This window comes from Alosa pseudoharengus, unplaced genomic scaffold (assembly GCF_046254945.1).
Source record: "Alosa pseudoharengus isolate Yale_2024_CS ecotype anadromous, Long Island Sound unplaced genomic scaffold, YU_APseudo_1.1 YU_APseudo_1.1_scf_4, whole genome shotgun sequence".
NCBI lineage: Eukaryota > Metazoa > Chordata > Actinopteri > Clupeiformes > Clupeidae > Alosa > Alosa pseudoharengus.
In genome coordinates this window covers 34,059,195-34,076,106 of record NW_027468774.1, presented here as the reverse complement: position 1 = coordinate 34,076,106, position 16,912 = coordinate 34,059,195, and the positions used below count along the sequence as shown (strand labels likewise).

The 16,912-nt window shown below is 40.4% G+C and overlaps 2 protein-coding genes across 2 annotated transcripts; both read right to left on the bottom strand.

Moving 5' to 3' along the window:
• Positions 1-16: 16 nt before the first annotated feature.
• On the bottom strand, positions 17-5,441 carry mal2 (mal, T cell differentiation protein 2). Its single transcript, XM_076265972.1, has 4 exons — positions 5,274-5,441; positions 4,565-4,735; positions 1,905-2,072; positions 17-633 (listed from the first exon to the last, which is right to left on the bottom strand). Exons 1-4 carry the CDS (start codon positions 5,385-5,387, stop codon positions 562-564), a joined length of 525 nt encoding a protein of 174 aa, XP_076122087.1. The 5' UTR covers positions 5,388-5,441; the 3' UTR covers positions 17-561.
• Positions 5,442-6,539: 1,098 nt separating this feature from the next.
• colec10 (collectin sub-family member 10 (C-type lectin)) lies at positions 6,540-15,205 on the bottom strand. Its single transcript, XM_076265970.1, has 6 exons — positions 15,038-15,205; positions 13,546-13,617; positions 10,559-10,630; positions 9,064-9,117; positions 8,790-8,885; positions 6,540-7,363 (listed from the first exon to the last, which is right to left on the bottom strand). The coding sequence occupies exons 1-6, from the start codon at positions 15,150-15,152 to the stop codon at positions 6,945-6,947; spliced, it is 828 nt and encodes a 275-aa protein (XP_076122085.1). The 5' UTR covers positions 15,153-15,205; the 3' UTR covers positions 6,540-6,944.
• Between the last annotated feature and the right edge of the window lie 1,707 nt (positions 15,206-16,912).

The window sequence follows — 16,912 nt, the reverse complement described above, 5'->3', positions numbered from 1 at the left end:
ACAAGGAGAAGACCAATAAAACTGCTCTTGGTTTATGTATTACAACATACATTGTACAAATAATGATCAAAACACTAATGGATACAGATTATCATTAATCAAGTAATGTCTAAATGTAAATATGGTGTACTGACAAATTTAATACAATAGGTTAAATATACTTTATTATTTTACCAGTGCAACATAGTCAAGAATAAAAATCTAAAATACTAACCCTAAAAATCTACCAAAACTGAGTAACCTTAATGTTCTGTGTGTAACTACAGTGCACAAATAAAATAACACAATGAAAAAAACATTTCTCTCTTCCACTCTTTCTGAAAATACTTGGTGCAAATAATAATAATCATCAATAACAATCAGTGAAATATAAATGACCTAGAAAATATTTTCTATGGTGAACACTGAATATGTTACTATACAGTACAAAAGCTTCCATATTACGGTAAATAGGTCTGCATGATTTAGCACAAGACTGTTAACCCCTTTATCTGAATTTAAATCATGTAATGTTAGACTATCCTGTGTAGTAGAGTATGTCTGTTGTGATGTTTCTCACAACTACTTCCTCCATCTTTTGAATCCCATGATCATGCTGCATCCATAGCACAAAGTTGCTACGAAGGCAAATATCTGTGAGAAAAGAACACCTGAGTAAGGCTACAGTTTTGTTTTCATTTTACTGCAGGTTACGATGACGGGCATAGAGTAAAACAGAGACATTCCTTAAAAAGTTTAACCATACAACTCTCGAGGCAGTTTTTTTTTATTTTTAAAAAACACTCAAAATGCAAACAAAAGGAGAGGAAACCAATGGCACAAAAGCAAAAAATGGCAGAAGAACTATAACAGAAATTGCACAGCTATCAGTCCCTGTAATTATTATAGTGATGATTAATGACTGACAGCCTAACACTGTATTGTTGCAGAACATTTTCAGTATTACAGAATTAACATAAGTACTGGATTGTAGTTACTCTTAAAATGCAACAATTTAACCATTGCACATTGAAAACCTGTTCACATGATTTTATTAATTTTACTTTATTCAATTTTATACATTTAGCAAATGCTTTTTTAATCTAAAGCTGATGATAATGTCTGTCTGCCATCTCTTGTAACCTTTATCTAACATTTAGTATAATGGGAACACAAACATTGGATGGTGACTAAATAAGCAATAGCCCTTAGCTAGCCCAGCATTTGTTGTTGTAACCTAGCACTGATGACAGCGAAGACCCAAACAGGTCTGGTCAGCAGCGCAGGAGGGACCTGAGGGAACAACACCTCCTCTGTCTGAGCTCACCAACTCAGACGTTCTCACAGGAGTCCAGTTCTGACACTCAAACACTCAGGCCCCTGAAGGCTGAATAGCTCTTATTATCGTTTCTGACAGCTAATGCATCATCACTGCCAATATAATCAGGTCCTAGTCACAGTGGCCACAAACAAAACCCACGCCAAACATCACCGCCATTGTTGTGGCGAGGAAAGGCGTCTGGTTTTTCCACCTTGGAGTGCTGCACTCCACTTATCACTCCACACAATCAGAATTTAACAGTCCACAGTTCACAATGTCCTTTCAAATCACCATCTCATGTTCTTATGAGCAAAGTGCATGCATATGATTCTGACCGATTCTCTGACCGCTCTCCGCCTTTGCTGTTTTTTTTTATAAACTCTTCTTCTCAACTTTCCTGGCTTTTTCCGATATTTCTTCACCACACTTCAAATATTCTATTTTTACTTAAGTAAGAATGAACCAACATGTGCATGCAGTGGCTTAGCCTACTGTTTATAGTTTGGCCATGGCGGCTCTGAGGGTGTGGATAAGGTGCATGCACATCTTGGTGGTGTAGTTGGTGCAAGTCATAAAAAAGATATTTAAAAAGCAGTATACTTACAGTAGCTGCCACATTAATATTGTACTGCTGACTACTGAGGAAGGTGATGATGTTCCCCTTCGGTGTGTCTGTGCAGTTGCTGTTTAGACTTGCTGCTGATGTAGTTGCAGCTTCCAGCACAAAAGCCCCAAAGTAGAAAACTAGTGCAATGAAATGGTAGAACATGTCCTGCAATAAACACACAATGGACCTTTTCATAAGATTTTTCAGCAAGAGGCTCCTTGAGGCTGAGCACATTGATGATGGAGAATTTTCAACATATGCAGGTAAGACCGTCATGTAATGCTTCTAAGGCTTTAAAAAATGTACGAAAATTAAAACATCACTGTATCCTCAGAAACCTATGAAACTTGTTGAATTTCATAGTGTGTATATTTTTTGTCTGGTGTTTTGGAGCAACTGGTGCTGATGCAACTCTCTTGCTGCCAAACCCACTTAAAGTAAGTCTTCTGGAGTATGCTTAGTTGGGTGAGAAAATTGTATGTTCATTTATCATGATCATAAAACAGACATTACTCAGCCGCTATGGTGCCAGGGGCTGAAGAGAAAATACTTACAAACTGGCACATCTTTTAGACAGTGTGTCTGTTTCAAATTCTTTTTTGCCATGTGAGAGACTTCTTTGGGAAGCCTAAGGCTTGGCGATGTTTTTGTCTCCAATTTGCCCCCAGGTTGTCCATTTTAGACTACTGAAATCACTGACTACTGGCAATAAGTTCTGCTCTTTAAAATTACGGAAGTAATCCTAATGAATTGCCTTTATTCTAGTGATTAAAAGCTAAGCAACTTCTAGATGAGGCATCTTGCTGCAGTCATTTTTCGGATTTAGAGAGCCACATACAATTTTATGATATTTGGTGCTTACTGTGCTTAGTAACTAGGTGTAACATATGTGTGATTGCTTTGACATACATTCGCATCACTGTAAAGTCCACTTAAGATTGTTTCTAAACAAATAATGGGTTAATGACTTATTTCTTGACAGGTACACTAAGAGGAGTGCAGTGGTATATAATGCAAATCTTGGCGATTCACTGAATAGGTTGCAGGCTACTAGGCTACATGGCAAGGCCGTAGTCATGATGTCAACATTGGGGGGTACCAAATCTGTGGTGGGGTCTGAGGGACCCCCAAACAGAATTTCAATACATTTCCTACCATGCAAAACTATTATTAAAAATCACAAACAAGTCGTTAGTTAGGTCAGTCAATTAGGTTATTCCAAACTTTTGACGGACATAGGCATGGCATGGATGGATTATGAACCCCTGGACACAGATGCCCCCCCGGTGAGTTTTGTGAAAAGAGAAGGGTGGAGAAGAAGCAACTTCACTGGTCCATCCCTGGACCCGTGACTCCATTTGTGTTCAAAATGTATACTTTAAAAGAAATTACAAACTAGAGTATCTTATGATAACCTCTATATTACACAGAATGTGGTTCTTTAATTATTACTTACACCTGAAGATTTTTTTAAACTAAGGCTTAGACTCATAGGTTTGGAGCCTAATAAGATTTTGTCTTTTAGATTTTATTATGCTGGCGGCTAATCACACAATTTTAACATAGTTTGAAAGGGACAGGATTCAGGAATAGGCTACTAAGAGAGGCCCCTCTTCTGTCTGACTCACCTCATGTTACCCCTGTATGCATTAAAGACTGGCTTCTGACAGAAATGACGTTTTGTGCCAACATGTAGAAACACTAGGCCTACTAGGCCTACAGCCTTTAATTGGTGAATGGAGGTGCAAATTCCTTTCTTTGGTTATTGTCCGCGATTCACATTAACTGTAGGCTATCACGTATTGTAAACGTCGCCACATTTGATCACGTTTTGACTGCATGGATGCGCGATTGAGTGCGCATCTAAATAATATGCAAGATGCAACAATCATTTCTAAGAGGCCTATACACGGTAATTTCTGGCATTCACTACTAGCATATGAATGCATTATTTATGTTGAAAGACGTGAAAGAAATGACACAGGCTTGCACAAAATCATCATTTAAAATAAAACGTTTCACTTTCGCTATCATTGCGAGAATAGGCTACAATATGGAAAATGTTCCCTTTCAGTCTGATCTGCTCCACACATGTATGGGATTTCCTTAGCCTGTGCTACACCTTTCCCAGAAGTTTTGTGAAAATTGTAGCTTTTGCGATATTGTTGACAGCCCTACCTCACCACAGTAGGGTGCAGTAAATGGAAGCTTTTGATAGCGCACTCCACTAACGAAAAACGGAAAATCACCAGGACAAACCACTCAGGGGTGTAGGCTACTCTGGAACCATAGGTCACTAATTTGTGCGTTATTTACGTTTGATTACATTTCAGATACGTGTTGGTTTCCTAGTATAGCGCTTTATTCTTTCTTTATTTTTCTATGTCCAAATATTGGGGGGGACATTTTGGTCATATTTGAATATTGGGGGGGACACGTCCCCCTCAATGTCTATGGTGACTACGGCCCTGCTACATGGATAGCAATCAAAGGTCTCTTAAAGACCGACCAGTGAACCCTTACATCCACAGTGGCAGTGCAACCTAGGCCTACGTTATTCCATGATCCTTTGGGTGATCGACGACGACATAATAGGCTAAGACCAACACCTCATCAGTGCTCAATTGTAGTTATGCCAACAAAATGTTTTAACGCACCAGGAAATTCCAGTCCGTGTCGATTCGGTCAGCCAAACCCAGTAAGAACAAAAGCAGGTAGGCGGTGGAGCAGCAGAACATGGTTACAGATACCAACATCACCCAGCCTTGCAGTAGAGGCACAGGTACATTCGATGACGCCACCAAGATCCATACCAGCCCTCCAAACACCTGAAAAAGAAAGTGTAGCTACTTATTCTGCGCTATGTGCGATATGGAAAGATTCTGTTTGGCATGACTGGATTGGTTCATCACGTTTAGCCTTACTGTTTATTTGTTCGGTACAAAACTAGCTACATTTACAGAACATCATTTCTTTACTTTGACTAAATTGGTGTTTTCTAAACGTACTGTAGTTTCCTGATAGGACTATAGTAGTTTTCTAAAAGGACTATATCCTAACGGAATGTGTTACAATTGCTCCTCAGCCGAATGATTACCAGATTGTCGCCATGTGCCTTCACCTTTAAGGGCGTTTGACCCACACCTGTTTTCTCGTCATACGGTAGGCAACTTGTTCACTATTTTTATACCTCGGAGTAGGGCTACGCTAAAACTACGACATCTACATACAGCCTATAATAAAAACACCTACACCTGGGATTTTCCCCGTCATAATTAGAATATGTGACAAACGTTATAGTTTAGACAGCGCTGTTATATTTCCCTCAGCGCTGAAAATATACCGTAGGCTACACACAGCACTTACAATTTCTAAGCATATCAATGCTCCGGAGTATGTCCTTAGTACATCAGGTCCCAAAGGTAACGAAATGGTCGGCGCTGGGAAAGAGGTAGCTGCGGGATTTGTTGGATCCGCCATCCCTCCAGTCCGTTCAGATAACCTCAACAAAGGACTGAAGGATAAAATCTTTCGGAGTCATATGTCACAAACAGGTTGGACAGGTGTACAGCCACTCCCATCCACTCCTAGTCTTCGAGCTTACTCTGACTCCATGGACACCTTCTACGTCGATGCGTAAATGACACACCTACCGGTATTTGAAAACCAAAATAGACCTACTGTAGGCCTATGTCATAGTATATTAGTAATGTGTGAAATCACCCTTTTGTAAAAAACAAACAAACAAACAAAAAAACTTTTGTTTCCTACTATGTGATTAATGTTTAGCTACGACCTTTATGGGAGGGCATTCAGTTAAGTAAATGCTATCTCAAAGAAAGAAATTCCAAGGAGATAACAGTGAACTGCACAGATTTACATTAGGGGCGGCTGCAAGTAGGCTAAATCCCTGTGCCAGTTGTTCCCAATTCCATTTCAGTAGATTGGTTTTGCCAAATTCTCTTGGGAAAGAGAAGACATAGCCCATTTAATCCAATGTCATGAGCTTCTGCCTTACAGTGAACTTGGAACTAAAGGAATTTCTGTCTAAAACTTCTAATAATTGTGTTCCCTGCAGGCAGAGTATGAGTTAATGATTACAACAAGTAAATAAGCAAACCTGGCTACTGTTTAAATAACCTACACTGTGAAGTGTTCTTTTCCATGTGCACTTTTTTAATCAATAATTCAAAAGCATAAAAGAGATGAGTTTTGCTCCACCATGTCCAGAAATGTGAAAGTTGAGTTCACAGTTCATGTGAAGTGTGAAAGTTGTAGTGAAAATTCCAAATATCATTGTCAAATCTTACTAATCTTACTGCTAAGGGCCACTCACAATGGTCTCTGTTTACAGTAAATAATTGCAATGGTATTCATGTTTGTTGTAGTAATTATGAATCTTTTATTGCATGCATGGGCTATTACATTATTGGTTCCAGCAATGTGTGCTAGTCATGACAGCCAGGGTAGTAGCATAACAGTTTCACTTCATTGTTCACCGTGGTAGGGCTTATTGATTTTGTGGTTGTGGTAGGGTTTTCAGAAGCTGCAACACGGTGGTGTGGTATCTTTGTGGTATCTTTCACTTAAGGAAATTTAGGTAGGCGTGACCAGGCTACATTACTGTTCAGAAATGAATCTTTATGTCACTATATCCATAATGATACTTACTACTATTACACTCTGACCATAAGCGATTTATATGTTCTCATTCTGTGAAAGGTCACCCTTTGACCTGAACTGACAGCTATGCTACGTTTTTGAAGGTTCTAATCAGATCTTAGTGTTGGGGATGAAAGAGTATTGTGGCTTTATAGAATACTAAGGACTTTATTTGGTAATGTAAAGTTGTTATTTTTTTGGGTGGTCTTTTAATAAATCATATGCTCAACTACAAAAAACGATCAACATCAGAGTGTTCTGTATATTTCAAAGTGTTTGCAAGTGTAATGACTATATTTATACAAACACAAGAGTACAACATTAAGAAACAATACTCCAGTGCCCTCATTCTTCACATTAGCCCTCTCCATGTAGTCACTGCTGAAGGGTGATGGGAGCCAGGCGCTCCTTCTTGAACTCGCACACGTAGAACATGCTGCCCTCACACAGCACTGGGCTCCATCGGCCTGCACTGCTCAGCGCCACACAGCTGCTGTTGGCGGCCGCCCCCTGGGGCTCCCCCTCTGCCCAGGCAGTATAGTTCTGGACGGGACTCTGGTCTGTGTATACAGCTGTGCCCTGATCTGGTTGTTCGCTGGTCTGTAGTCCGATGAATACCCGAGTCAGACCAGCCCGGTTGACATAGCCTGCTAACGCCGAGTTAGTGTTTTCAGTCTTGGGCATGGCCAGGGTGCCGCCCCGTAGGTTGCAGTTGACCAGAGCCTCTTGGTACTTTTGTGCCTCCTTGACGATCAGGTACAGCTTTTCTTCTGTCTCCATAATGCCCAAGATCACTGTGTAGAACAGATCAAACAGCATGGCAGGAAACAGCAAGTGTATGAAGGATTTTTGCAGTTTTAGAAAAATAGTTGTGAGCTTAGGCTCATAAAATAAACCAGCTTTAATCTCATTAAGTATATCTGTTATAGCCTAATGCATGCATGATTCTGCAATTCCAATTAATTCGAGGTATTTTGATTCCCTTTCGATATACTCAAAATATGAATGAAGTCATGTTAAGGCATAGTTGGTGTCGTGGCACACTCAGAACTTCAATATGCAGTTATTTATTAGACCAACGTTTCGGCTTGCGCCTTCATCAGGCGCAAGCCGAAACGTTGGTCTAATAAATAACTGCATATTGAAGTTCTGAGTGTGCCACGACACCAACTATGCCTTAACATGACTTCATGACACCTCTTCATGACACCTCTTCTAAATTCAAGTCTTATTTACCATCGTGAGCGTTTACCATCATCAAACAAATACGTAACAAGTCATGTCATGGAACATCTTGTTATCGTCAAGCAAGGCCGTAGCCAATGTCAACATTGGGGGGACCACACGTGCGTGGCGGGTGACATTAGTTCCTGCCATTCTATTATTATGTACAAATTCATGAACACATGGGGTAATATGTTTTCTTTTAAACAATAATGTCTAATAATACTATTTTTCTATTTTTTGTGTGCCATTCTATCTTATGCCATTGCGGGTTGAACAAATTACAACCATAACTATAATCATATGAACATACATCTGTGCATTGGTATAGAAAAATATGTCCAGATATTGTGGCCAAAGTAACAGTAACAAATATTCAAAAACTTGGTTGGGAAACATCTGCATGTGCTTTCTGGCTATGCCTTTGTGTGGCTTTGTCTAGCTAAGAAGTGAAGAAGTGTCATAGCTTAGTCTAGGGTGCAGTAGTTTTGTAGTTTTGGTTTGAATATTGTTTACATGATCACATAAGATGATGACCCCCCCCCCTCATGACATAAGACAATATATAACAATAAAGCACTACCCTAGCTCAACTTAAAAAGAGTACTGATCAAATGCTACAGGACATGAAGGGTGTCTGGGCGGAGAGAGAAGGCAGTGCAGGATTTCTCAGAAATAACCATGACAATCTGTTCATCTGCTTTTTTTTCAGTATCCATGGAATCAGTATTTCATAATTCCATGGTATTCTTCAACTTTCACACACAGTGATGGCTCAAGAGAGGATTATTGTGCAAAGCATATGAGTGTTTTCACAACAATGATATTTAATCAGGTTTCTTCAGTTAACTGAGATCATGAGGGCATATCCCCCTCAAAGTGTATTATGATTACAGCCTTACCATAAAGGCCTTCATCTTTACACTACACCTACACTTTCAAAAGACATTATAACCAATATTATAGCTTTATGACATAGGAGAGATCATAACTTACCATTCTTTAGAAACTTAATGGCATTTTTCAGCTTGTTGATGTTGACGTCCATCTGGCCAACAACTTTTCTGTATCTCCCACAGTCACAAGTTGTACCTATTTTATTGAATGTTGTTTATTACATATTTATTAATGCTAAACTTTTCATAGATGAGTTTCATTTAGATTTTTCATCAATAAAACAACTGTAACATTTAATCATGGCTCTATGTGAAGGGATATCCGTCAGGAGTACGCGTTTGCTTGGCACCATTTAGAATACTTTCCATCATACCTGGCTTTCCTTTTAGTCCAGAGGGTCCATCTGTACCGGGGTCTCCTTTACTCCCTGTAGCAGATTAGAACATTGCTTTTAATCTGTATTGACTTTCAAATGTCCAAGAGTTCTTATGCCCCGAGTCTCACATTTTTGTAGATAATTGATGGCATTCACCCACAAGATGGCAGTAGCCTATTGTGCAGCAGTACTCAGGAATGCTGTAAGGTACACTAGTCACGTAGGGTGCATGGCTTTTCCCCTCTTTGATTGTTGTTGGTTTTTTTAATGGGAGATTATAAACTGTGTAATGAACCATGTCCATGACCCTTCAGTAGATTTTGACAAACAACTGTAAGCAATTTCTCTTCATACATAGTTGCCGAGTGAGTTTTGTGAGTGAAATGTGACACAGAATCTGGCCTGACCCCTCATCGTACATGAGGCTCCAGGAAGTTCCGTTCTGTGGTGGCCACCTGGCCAAGAGCGAGCGCTCAATAAACACGTGTGGCGCACACTCATCAGAGGAGCCGATTGCGTTCCAAAACCTAATCAGCAGGCCCGTTCGTTGATGGGGCCGAGCCACGACTAGACAAGCGCTCTCAGTCGTGGGACGTAAACTCGAACTGACAGCGGCCTCTAAACATCTTCTTTGGAGTTGCCGGGGCGTCTCGTGAAAGCAAATGGGATGAAATGGAAGTTTATCTTTAAGAAAAAGAAGTGCAGGTCGTGCCAGGGGTATCACAGCACACAAACAGTAGACATTAAGGGGCCTCATCAGCAACACTGGCTGCCGTCCAGAGGAGTGTCTGTCGTCCAGAGGGTATCTTCACAGAGCTCCTTTATCTTAGGGGTCTGGTGCCCTGACACTAGCCTCAGTGGAGGTGACCGCTCTGTGTTTACTGTATGTGAAAAAGGCATAGATAGTCATTGGCACCAAGACAGAACAAGAACCCATCTCACTCTACACAGTCTGGGCTTTGAGATAACTTTTAAGTGGCCTTATATGTGCTAGAACAGGGGTTCCCAAACTTTTCCACGACAAGGCCCCCCAAATACTACTAGGTTCTGGCCAAGGACCCCCTTAATGTGTTATTAAACCCATCGACAATACTACGGCAAATGTAAAAATACATAGCTAATCCTAATAATTATTTTAGCCACAAGCACTTCGCGATGGAGCAGTGTGTAAAAATTGCATTTGGGGCTTTCTGCTAGAGAGCTATCACTTTACTATTACTCCCAGTCATTATCATGGAAAATATAATGTTCAGATATGCGACAAATTATTATAATGGCATTGTATAACAACCCTCATAGTAATAGGTATATTTTACATTTTTCAAATGTATTTATTTGTTTCTTTTATTTTTCCTTCCAACTTGCTGAGGCCCCCCTGGCACCCCCTCGCGGCCCCCACTTTGAAAACCACTGTGCTAGAAAATGCGCTACATAAATAAATGTTTATTTACTTTCCCACATACTAAATGTTGTTTGAAACACATGTGCTTACCTTTGTATCCGGCAGGTCCTGTCTTCCCTGTCTGTCCAGCGTCTCCTGTACTGCCGAGCTCTCCCGTTAACCCTGAATGGACACATGGAGCAAGAGAATGTTTGCCGAAAATAAGCAAGTATGTGCCGCAGATGTGCTCGATTGTTTGTAATTATGCTGCACAAAAGCAAAAGACTCTGCTGCTTCATTGTATAAAGTCTCTCTACTGAAAGGCTCAAACGATTATACTGCTTTACAAAACCATAAATCTTGGTTATAGTAGATGTTTCTGTTTTTGCCTGTGATTTACTGAAAGAAGGCTATGTTGGTGGCAACAGCAGTTTTAAACCACTGGCTAATCGGGCTCAGAGTGTGCTGGAATGTGGTGGGGATTCCAGAAGCTTAAAATGAACCTCACATATGCCTAAAGTAAATGATTCATATCAAGTTAAGAATGAACATGCATCACTGACAAACAATTAGCATTGAAGTCTGAAGCAGATCTGGTTAGTAGAATATCGCCACACATGATGTCACGGTGTTAAAAATCTATTGACGTAGATTGAATGGAACAGTAATTGTCAGTAATTTTCGCACAGCACTTTCCTGACTGTTTTTCCACAGAGGCTCTAATTGCTCTTCTAAAATGCGCCCCAGTACAGCTCCACAGGTATTTCCTCTCCTCTACGCGCTTTGCTGAGTAAATACATGGAGGATGGCGTTAATAAATTAAATCTGTGGAATGGAGACTTGGTTGGAAGTCTTCAGAAGAAAGTGTGGCCTTGGATTTTTTTTGTCAATTTTGGACATTTATTTTAGTTTCTCTTGTGTCTGGTTTCGGTGGAGGGATGTGATATTGCTGAGAGTGAGGTTGGACTTCACTGGAGAATCACATTTCCTAATTTTTTTTAGGTGATTCATGGGAACACTCATGCCATAATGCCAGTTAAAGTGAAATGAGAAGGAACACTTTTGGATATTGTTGGCTTTTCCACATAAAGCACACATTTCTCTTCCAGATAGTCTAGTCTCTGTGAAACTGTGAAAAGATACCTGGTCTTTCAAAATAATGGAAACTCTTCTAGCGTTCGTTATGGGAGGCACACAGATCAGTGTGTTCCCTTTTACAGTGCCCCATGTTGTGGCACTACACAATTTAAAGCTAATTGCTGTCTGGCTACCCTCACTTTCTGCTTAGTCAACGGCGGGGGGTGACATTTCTGTAGACTCACTCACTCTGAGAGCCTTAGTTTGCCTCAGTCAAGCTCTACTGACAGATGAAAACCTCCGAAACATATACAACACATTCAAAAGTTCAGTGTCACTGCTATTTTCCCGGAACAGATTTACCTCTGCTAAAGGGTTGATGGCATGATGTTGCTGCAGGCCTATAAATAAGCTGGAGCTCAACCCTTTACAAACAGTATATGGCATACGGCATAACAGAATAACAGACACATCACTACTCTTTGTTGTGTTTGGAATTCACTGAGATTTGCCCTTCCTGGCAGAATTGTTCATTTCCTCTGGACAAGTAAGATGGATGTTTGGGAATCAGAAGGGGACGGGGGGAGGTGGGTTGTTGGGATCTTATTGTTCCGTGTGGCTTGTGTGTAGCAGAGCGATAAAATAAACAGCTTGCCTGGAAGGGGACGAGCAAAGCACGAAAGTCGGAGAACCCGCACCACCTCCTCTCTCCCCCAGCATATGGCGACACCACGGCCCGTTACCGCAATTAACACGTCTGCCTGCCTCTCTGACGAGGCTTCCCTCTGGGGAAGAGGTGGTCTGGCGTCCAACCACCGACATTCAACTCCTTCTACACCCAATTAGGGCGAGGACACGTCACCCTGCAAGGTCAAACACTGCGGGCGCTCCGAGAACACCCGCCCCACAGAGTTGTGGCTTCTCACGGTGACTTTCCATTTTGCAAATTGCTCAGAATGGACATTTGATAGATTGACTCATTTTTCAAATATGTGACATAAACTAGAAAACACTTTTATGCTCAAATGTGAAGATTTCTGTTGAAATATTGCATGCTTGTTCATTACATAATTGTAGTATTCACATTATCCCAAACCTGAATCTTGACCAATTTACCTTAGTCCATTTGTACACCAAAAGAGAAATGACTGTAGATTACTGAAATTACTAAAATGACTGCAGATTACTGAAACTTTTGTATAATCATAACATTTCCTCACAATATTACTATAAAACTAAGGGGTTGAATGCTGTATGAATATAGTTGAGAGTCTTGTTTTGGAGAAAAAAAATTATGCATACATTACAGTAAGCTATTTACTAAATTGAGCCCATTAACACAGATAATATATACTGTATATATCTTTAGCAATCTTTTAACCATATAAGGTAAGGGCAAGAGTTCTGTAAAGATGAAAGCATTCTGCTCTGCCCTTAAAACAATCTATTTTAGGATCAAAAGAAAAGGACATGAACATTTTTTAATTGTGTGACCAATTTCCTTTCTAAAAAAAAAGAAAATGGTCAAAAAATAACCGTATTTACCACCGGAACATAGAAGCCCAGCCCCCCTCTAGACCGTCATAGCCACATCAGTGTAACGTCATTGGCAGTCGCTAGGAGTCTGAATCTAGAGCACTGATGTCATGAAAACCACTCTGTGTATGTCCACGGTTAATTCGGGAGTCCTGCAGCCCACTACGCTGTTTACTAGGCTTTCAAATTAAAAGATTTGCATGCAGCACACGGGTTATTTCTGTCCCCTCGTAAATACCCTGGGCCCCAACCAACTTCCCCTTTAATCTCCAAGCATTTAACAGCAAACTTTGTGACATGCATGGGGACAAACCTGAGGGAAGGGTGTGTGTGTGTGTGTGTGTGTGTGTGTGTGTGTGTGTGTGTGTGTGTGTGTGTGCGTGCGTGCGTGCGTGCGTGCGTGCGTGCGTGCGTGTGTGTGCGCGCGTGTGTTCACGTGGGTGTGTGTGTGTGTGTGCATGCGGTTGTGTGGGGTGTACTGGGACCTCGATGTCCGGGTGGTCCTGTCTTTCCTTGCTTTCCCTGTTCGCCCTCCTGGCCAATCTCGCCATCATCGCCTGCCAAAGAAGCAAAAGTGAAAGTTAAAGGACAGTGGCAGCCACGACGAACACAGAGACAGACACTCAGATCCTAATTCAGTAGATAGAGTGAGTAGTAGAGGCCTAACAGACTCAAGGACACAGACACACACCAAACAGATATTCAAAAAGGCATCTGCCCCCTCGAAGTCCTAGTGCATGGACGGCCATGTTTGAGATGGGTCTTAACCTAATAAGCATGTCTATGGGAGCCCAGCTGTTTAAATACCGACATTCAGTAGGCCGACGTGCTCAATTCGCTGGCACAAACAGAGCGAGAGAAACCGTTCCTCAAAGGCAACAACTTTTTTTTTTTCTTTTTTCCTTTTTTACAGTTTTCCCTGTAGAGGCAGAACATGTGTTCAGCAAGTGCTTTAGGGAACTTTCTTCTTCCTCTTCTTCTTCTTCTTCTGTGCAGTATGCACTGGTCCAAGAGTGAACTCAGAAGAGGCCGTGTCTACAGCAGTGGGTGTTGTTTTATATGATGGAATAAAGCGCTGACTGCATGACTGCACAGGCTTTCACACGACTGATTTAGCTGAGGTTGCTTGTCCTGCTAACCAGACTTTCACATTCACACAAAGCAGCGCGTAAACACAGATACAGATGTGACCTGGCACTGCATCTCCTATAATATGCCTCTCTCTCCCACACACACACACACACACACACACACACAGACACACACACACACACACACACACACACACACACACACACACACACACACACACACACACACAGAGTTTAATAGCAGCATGGTCTCTTATGAGAGCAGCTGGAAAAGGAATACACTGCAGATCTTGTGGAGATTATATGCTGCTGTCAAAATCAAAGTGAGTTTTGACTCCCATGGGAAATAAGGGAACATGGCAAACATCTGAAATTCTGACAAAATTCTGATAGATCAAATTAATTTGTATTTACAGCAAACCTATTACACTAGGCTATGGTACGTATATAACCTCTTAAAGCCTCATATTTGAACAGTTACAACTTTTGCATATAATGCATAAAGGCTCATTAATTTCCTCCAAAAATACCTCTAAATTATAATAGCTTTTCCAGTCTAAGTTCTGTCAGGCCCAAACATATGATTTTGAAACGTTGAAGCATTGACGTTTTCCCACAGTGTTGTTGAGCAGCTTTCATCAATATCACTGTCAAAACTGCGGCGTAAGTACTTAGTACTGGCATGAACAGCAATTCCAAATTTGCAACAGACAATTATTTTTCCATCTGTGCAACTCGCAATGTGTGCGTATTACAACATGGGACCATTAAAACACTGGTGGATGTCAAAGAACTCCCTCACCCGTACTAAAACCTCATATCACAACACCAACATGGCTACACATGGTTGTCACAAGAGGTAAAAAAAGCAACAACTCAGAAATACCTTTTGATCCTGGTAGAATGGTATTTGAGCAGACCTCAGTTGGAGAAATCTCTGAGACCATAGTGCCGAGAAGAAGAAGCAGTAGGAGCCGGCTGCCGAGAAGTTGGAGAGCCATGTCTAATTGGGAAATTAGACAGTGTTCCCCACCAAGGGACAAAAGAAGGGCTCCTCTCCCATCCGTTTACCAGAACTTATCACTCTTCTGTCAAACAACACTGTCCAGAACTGCTACTCCCATCTCAGAGACCGTGTGTAAGGGAGAATCTAGTGACTCTGATGCTCTCTAACGAGTTTTGAGATTGCCACTATAGGTCAGGGTTTGACTGTTTTAATTAAAATGTGTACAAGAATGTAACATTCATTAATCTTGATTGGATGTTGATTGGGCACAGATGTAGAGGCTCTATTGTTTCCAAAAGTTCCCAGAGTACATGACTAAATTGTGAAATTTGTTTGTGGTTGCTTATTCATTGTTGTGTTCTTCATTGTTGAGACAATGTTATGCTTTTGTTAGTCTGCTCTTATTGTGTGGAATGTGTCATGGCTGAGGATTGTAGGAGAAGAGATGAAATCACCTTTATGTCACCGAGTTGTTTTCTGCTGATAAATCATGGTGGAACACCTTTGCACAATTACTTTTCAGTACATTGGAACTTATATACTCATCTCAGTTGTCCATAGGACAGTGAAACTCTTTTTTATAAAGGATAACAGCATAATCTCTTACTGCATCATTATATCCATAATCTGCTGTTTGAAAATAGAGAACCCACACACTCAAATCAACAGTTTTTACAACTGTTTACACACATTTTCAAAACTCTGTATCTATTTTTCAAAACTCTACACACAAAACCCAAAATTGCTCACACAAAATGCAAAATGCCTCAAATCTCCAGCAAAATTACACACAACATTCAAAATGTCATAAACACATCTTTAAAGCAAACATTCACCTCACAAACATTCGCCTCACATTATAAACACCTTTGTTATAATATATGGATACATCATGTACACACTGTTTCTCAAAACTTAAAGCTCTTCTTCTGTCTTTCATATGTATATTTTCATACAAGAGTGAAAGTCAACTACAGAGAGAAGTTGAAATACACAGTAAAAACAATATTGTGCAAGCAATATTGAAAGCAAAAATAGTGATTTTTTCCCAAATAATTTGCTGTTGCGAATAGAGTATTTTACAGCCAACAACAGCAACAACAAAAAACAAAGCACAATACGATGACCACCAGATGTACATGGAGTTTTGAAAAAGCTGATTTTGCCTAAGACAGAAATGACTGTATTTCCAAAGAAAGAAATGACTGACTACTATCAAATTGCAATTGCAATTCTGCTTCCTCTTTGCTACCTCAATTGAAATGCAAGTGAAATTCAAGAATTGAATAGGAATTTACTGTAAGAGCCAGTTTCAATTCAATTCTGGAATTTTGCACAACCCTGGTGTGTGTGTGTGTGTGTGTGGAGAGGGGGGGGGACGGTTACATAATGTCAACTTTTTGTAGAACATTACGCAAAAGTCTGATTCATTTTCATTTCTAAGTATTTGCATTTGTTCTGAACATTTCAAGCGGAAATCCTCTAGGAGCAGGTTGAAAGGGTCTATACCTATGTATAGAGTATATCTATTCATAGGCCTATACTAAGGCAATGATCGGATGGTGTTCAGTAAAGTAATGAGTGTTATGTGAGTAGAGAGAGTGAAGCACTGGTGAATAAGTGTGGCATTTTGATAGGTTGTGTTTGAAAAACAAAATCAAGTTACTTCCTGTTAGATTTTTGTGTGTTAGGTAGAAAATTGTGTGTGGTGTTTTGCAAGATATGTTTTAGGAAATTGAAAACTGAGTCAAACTG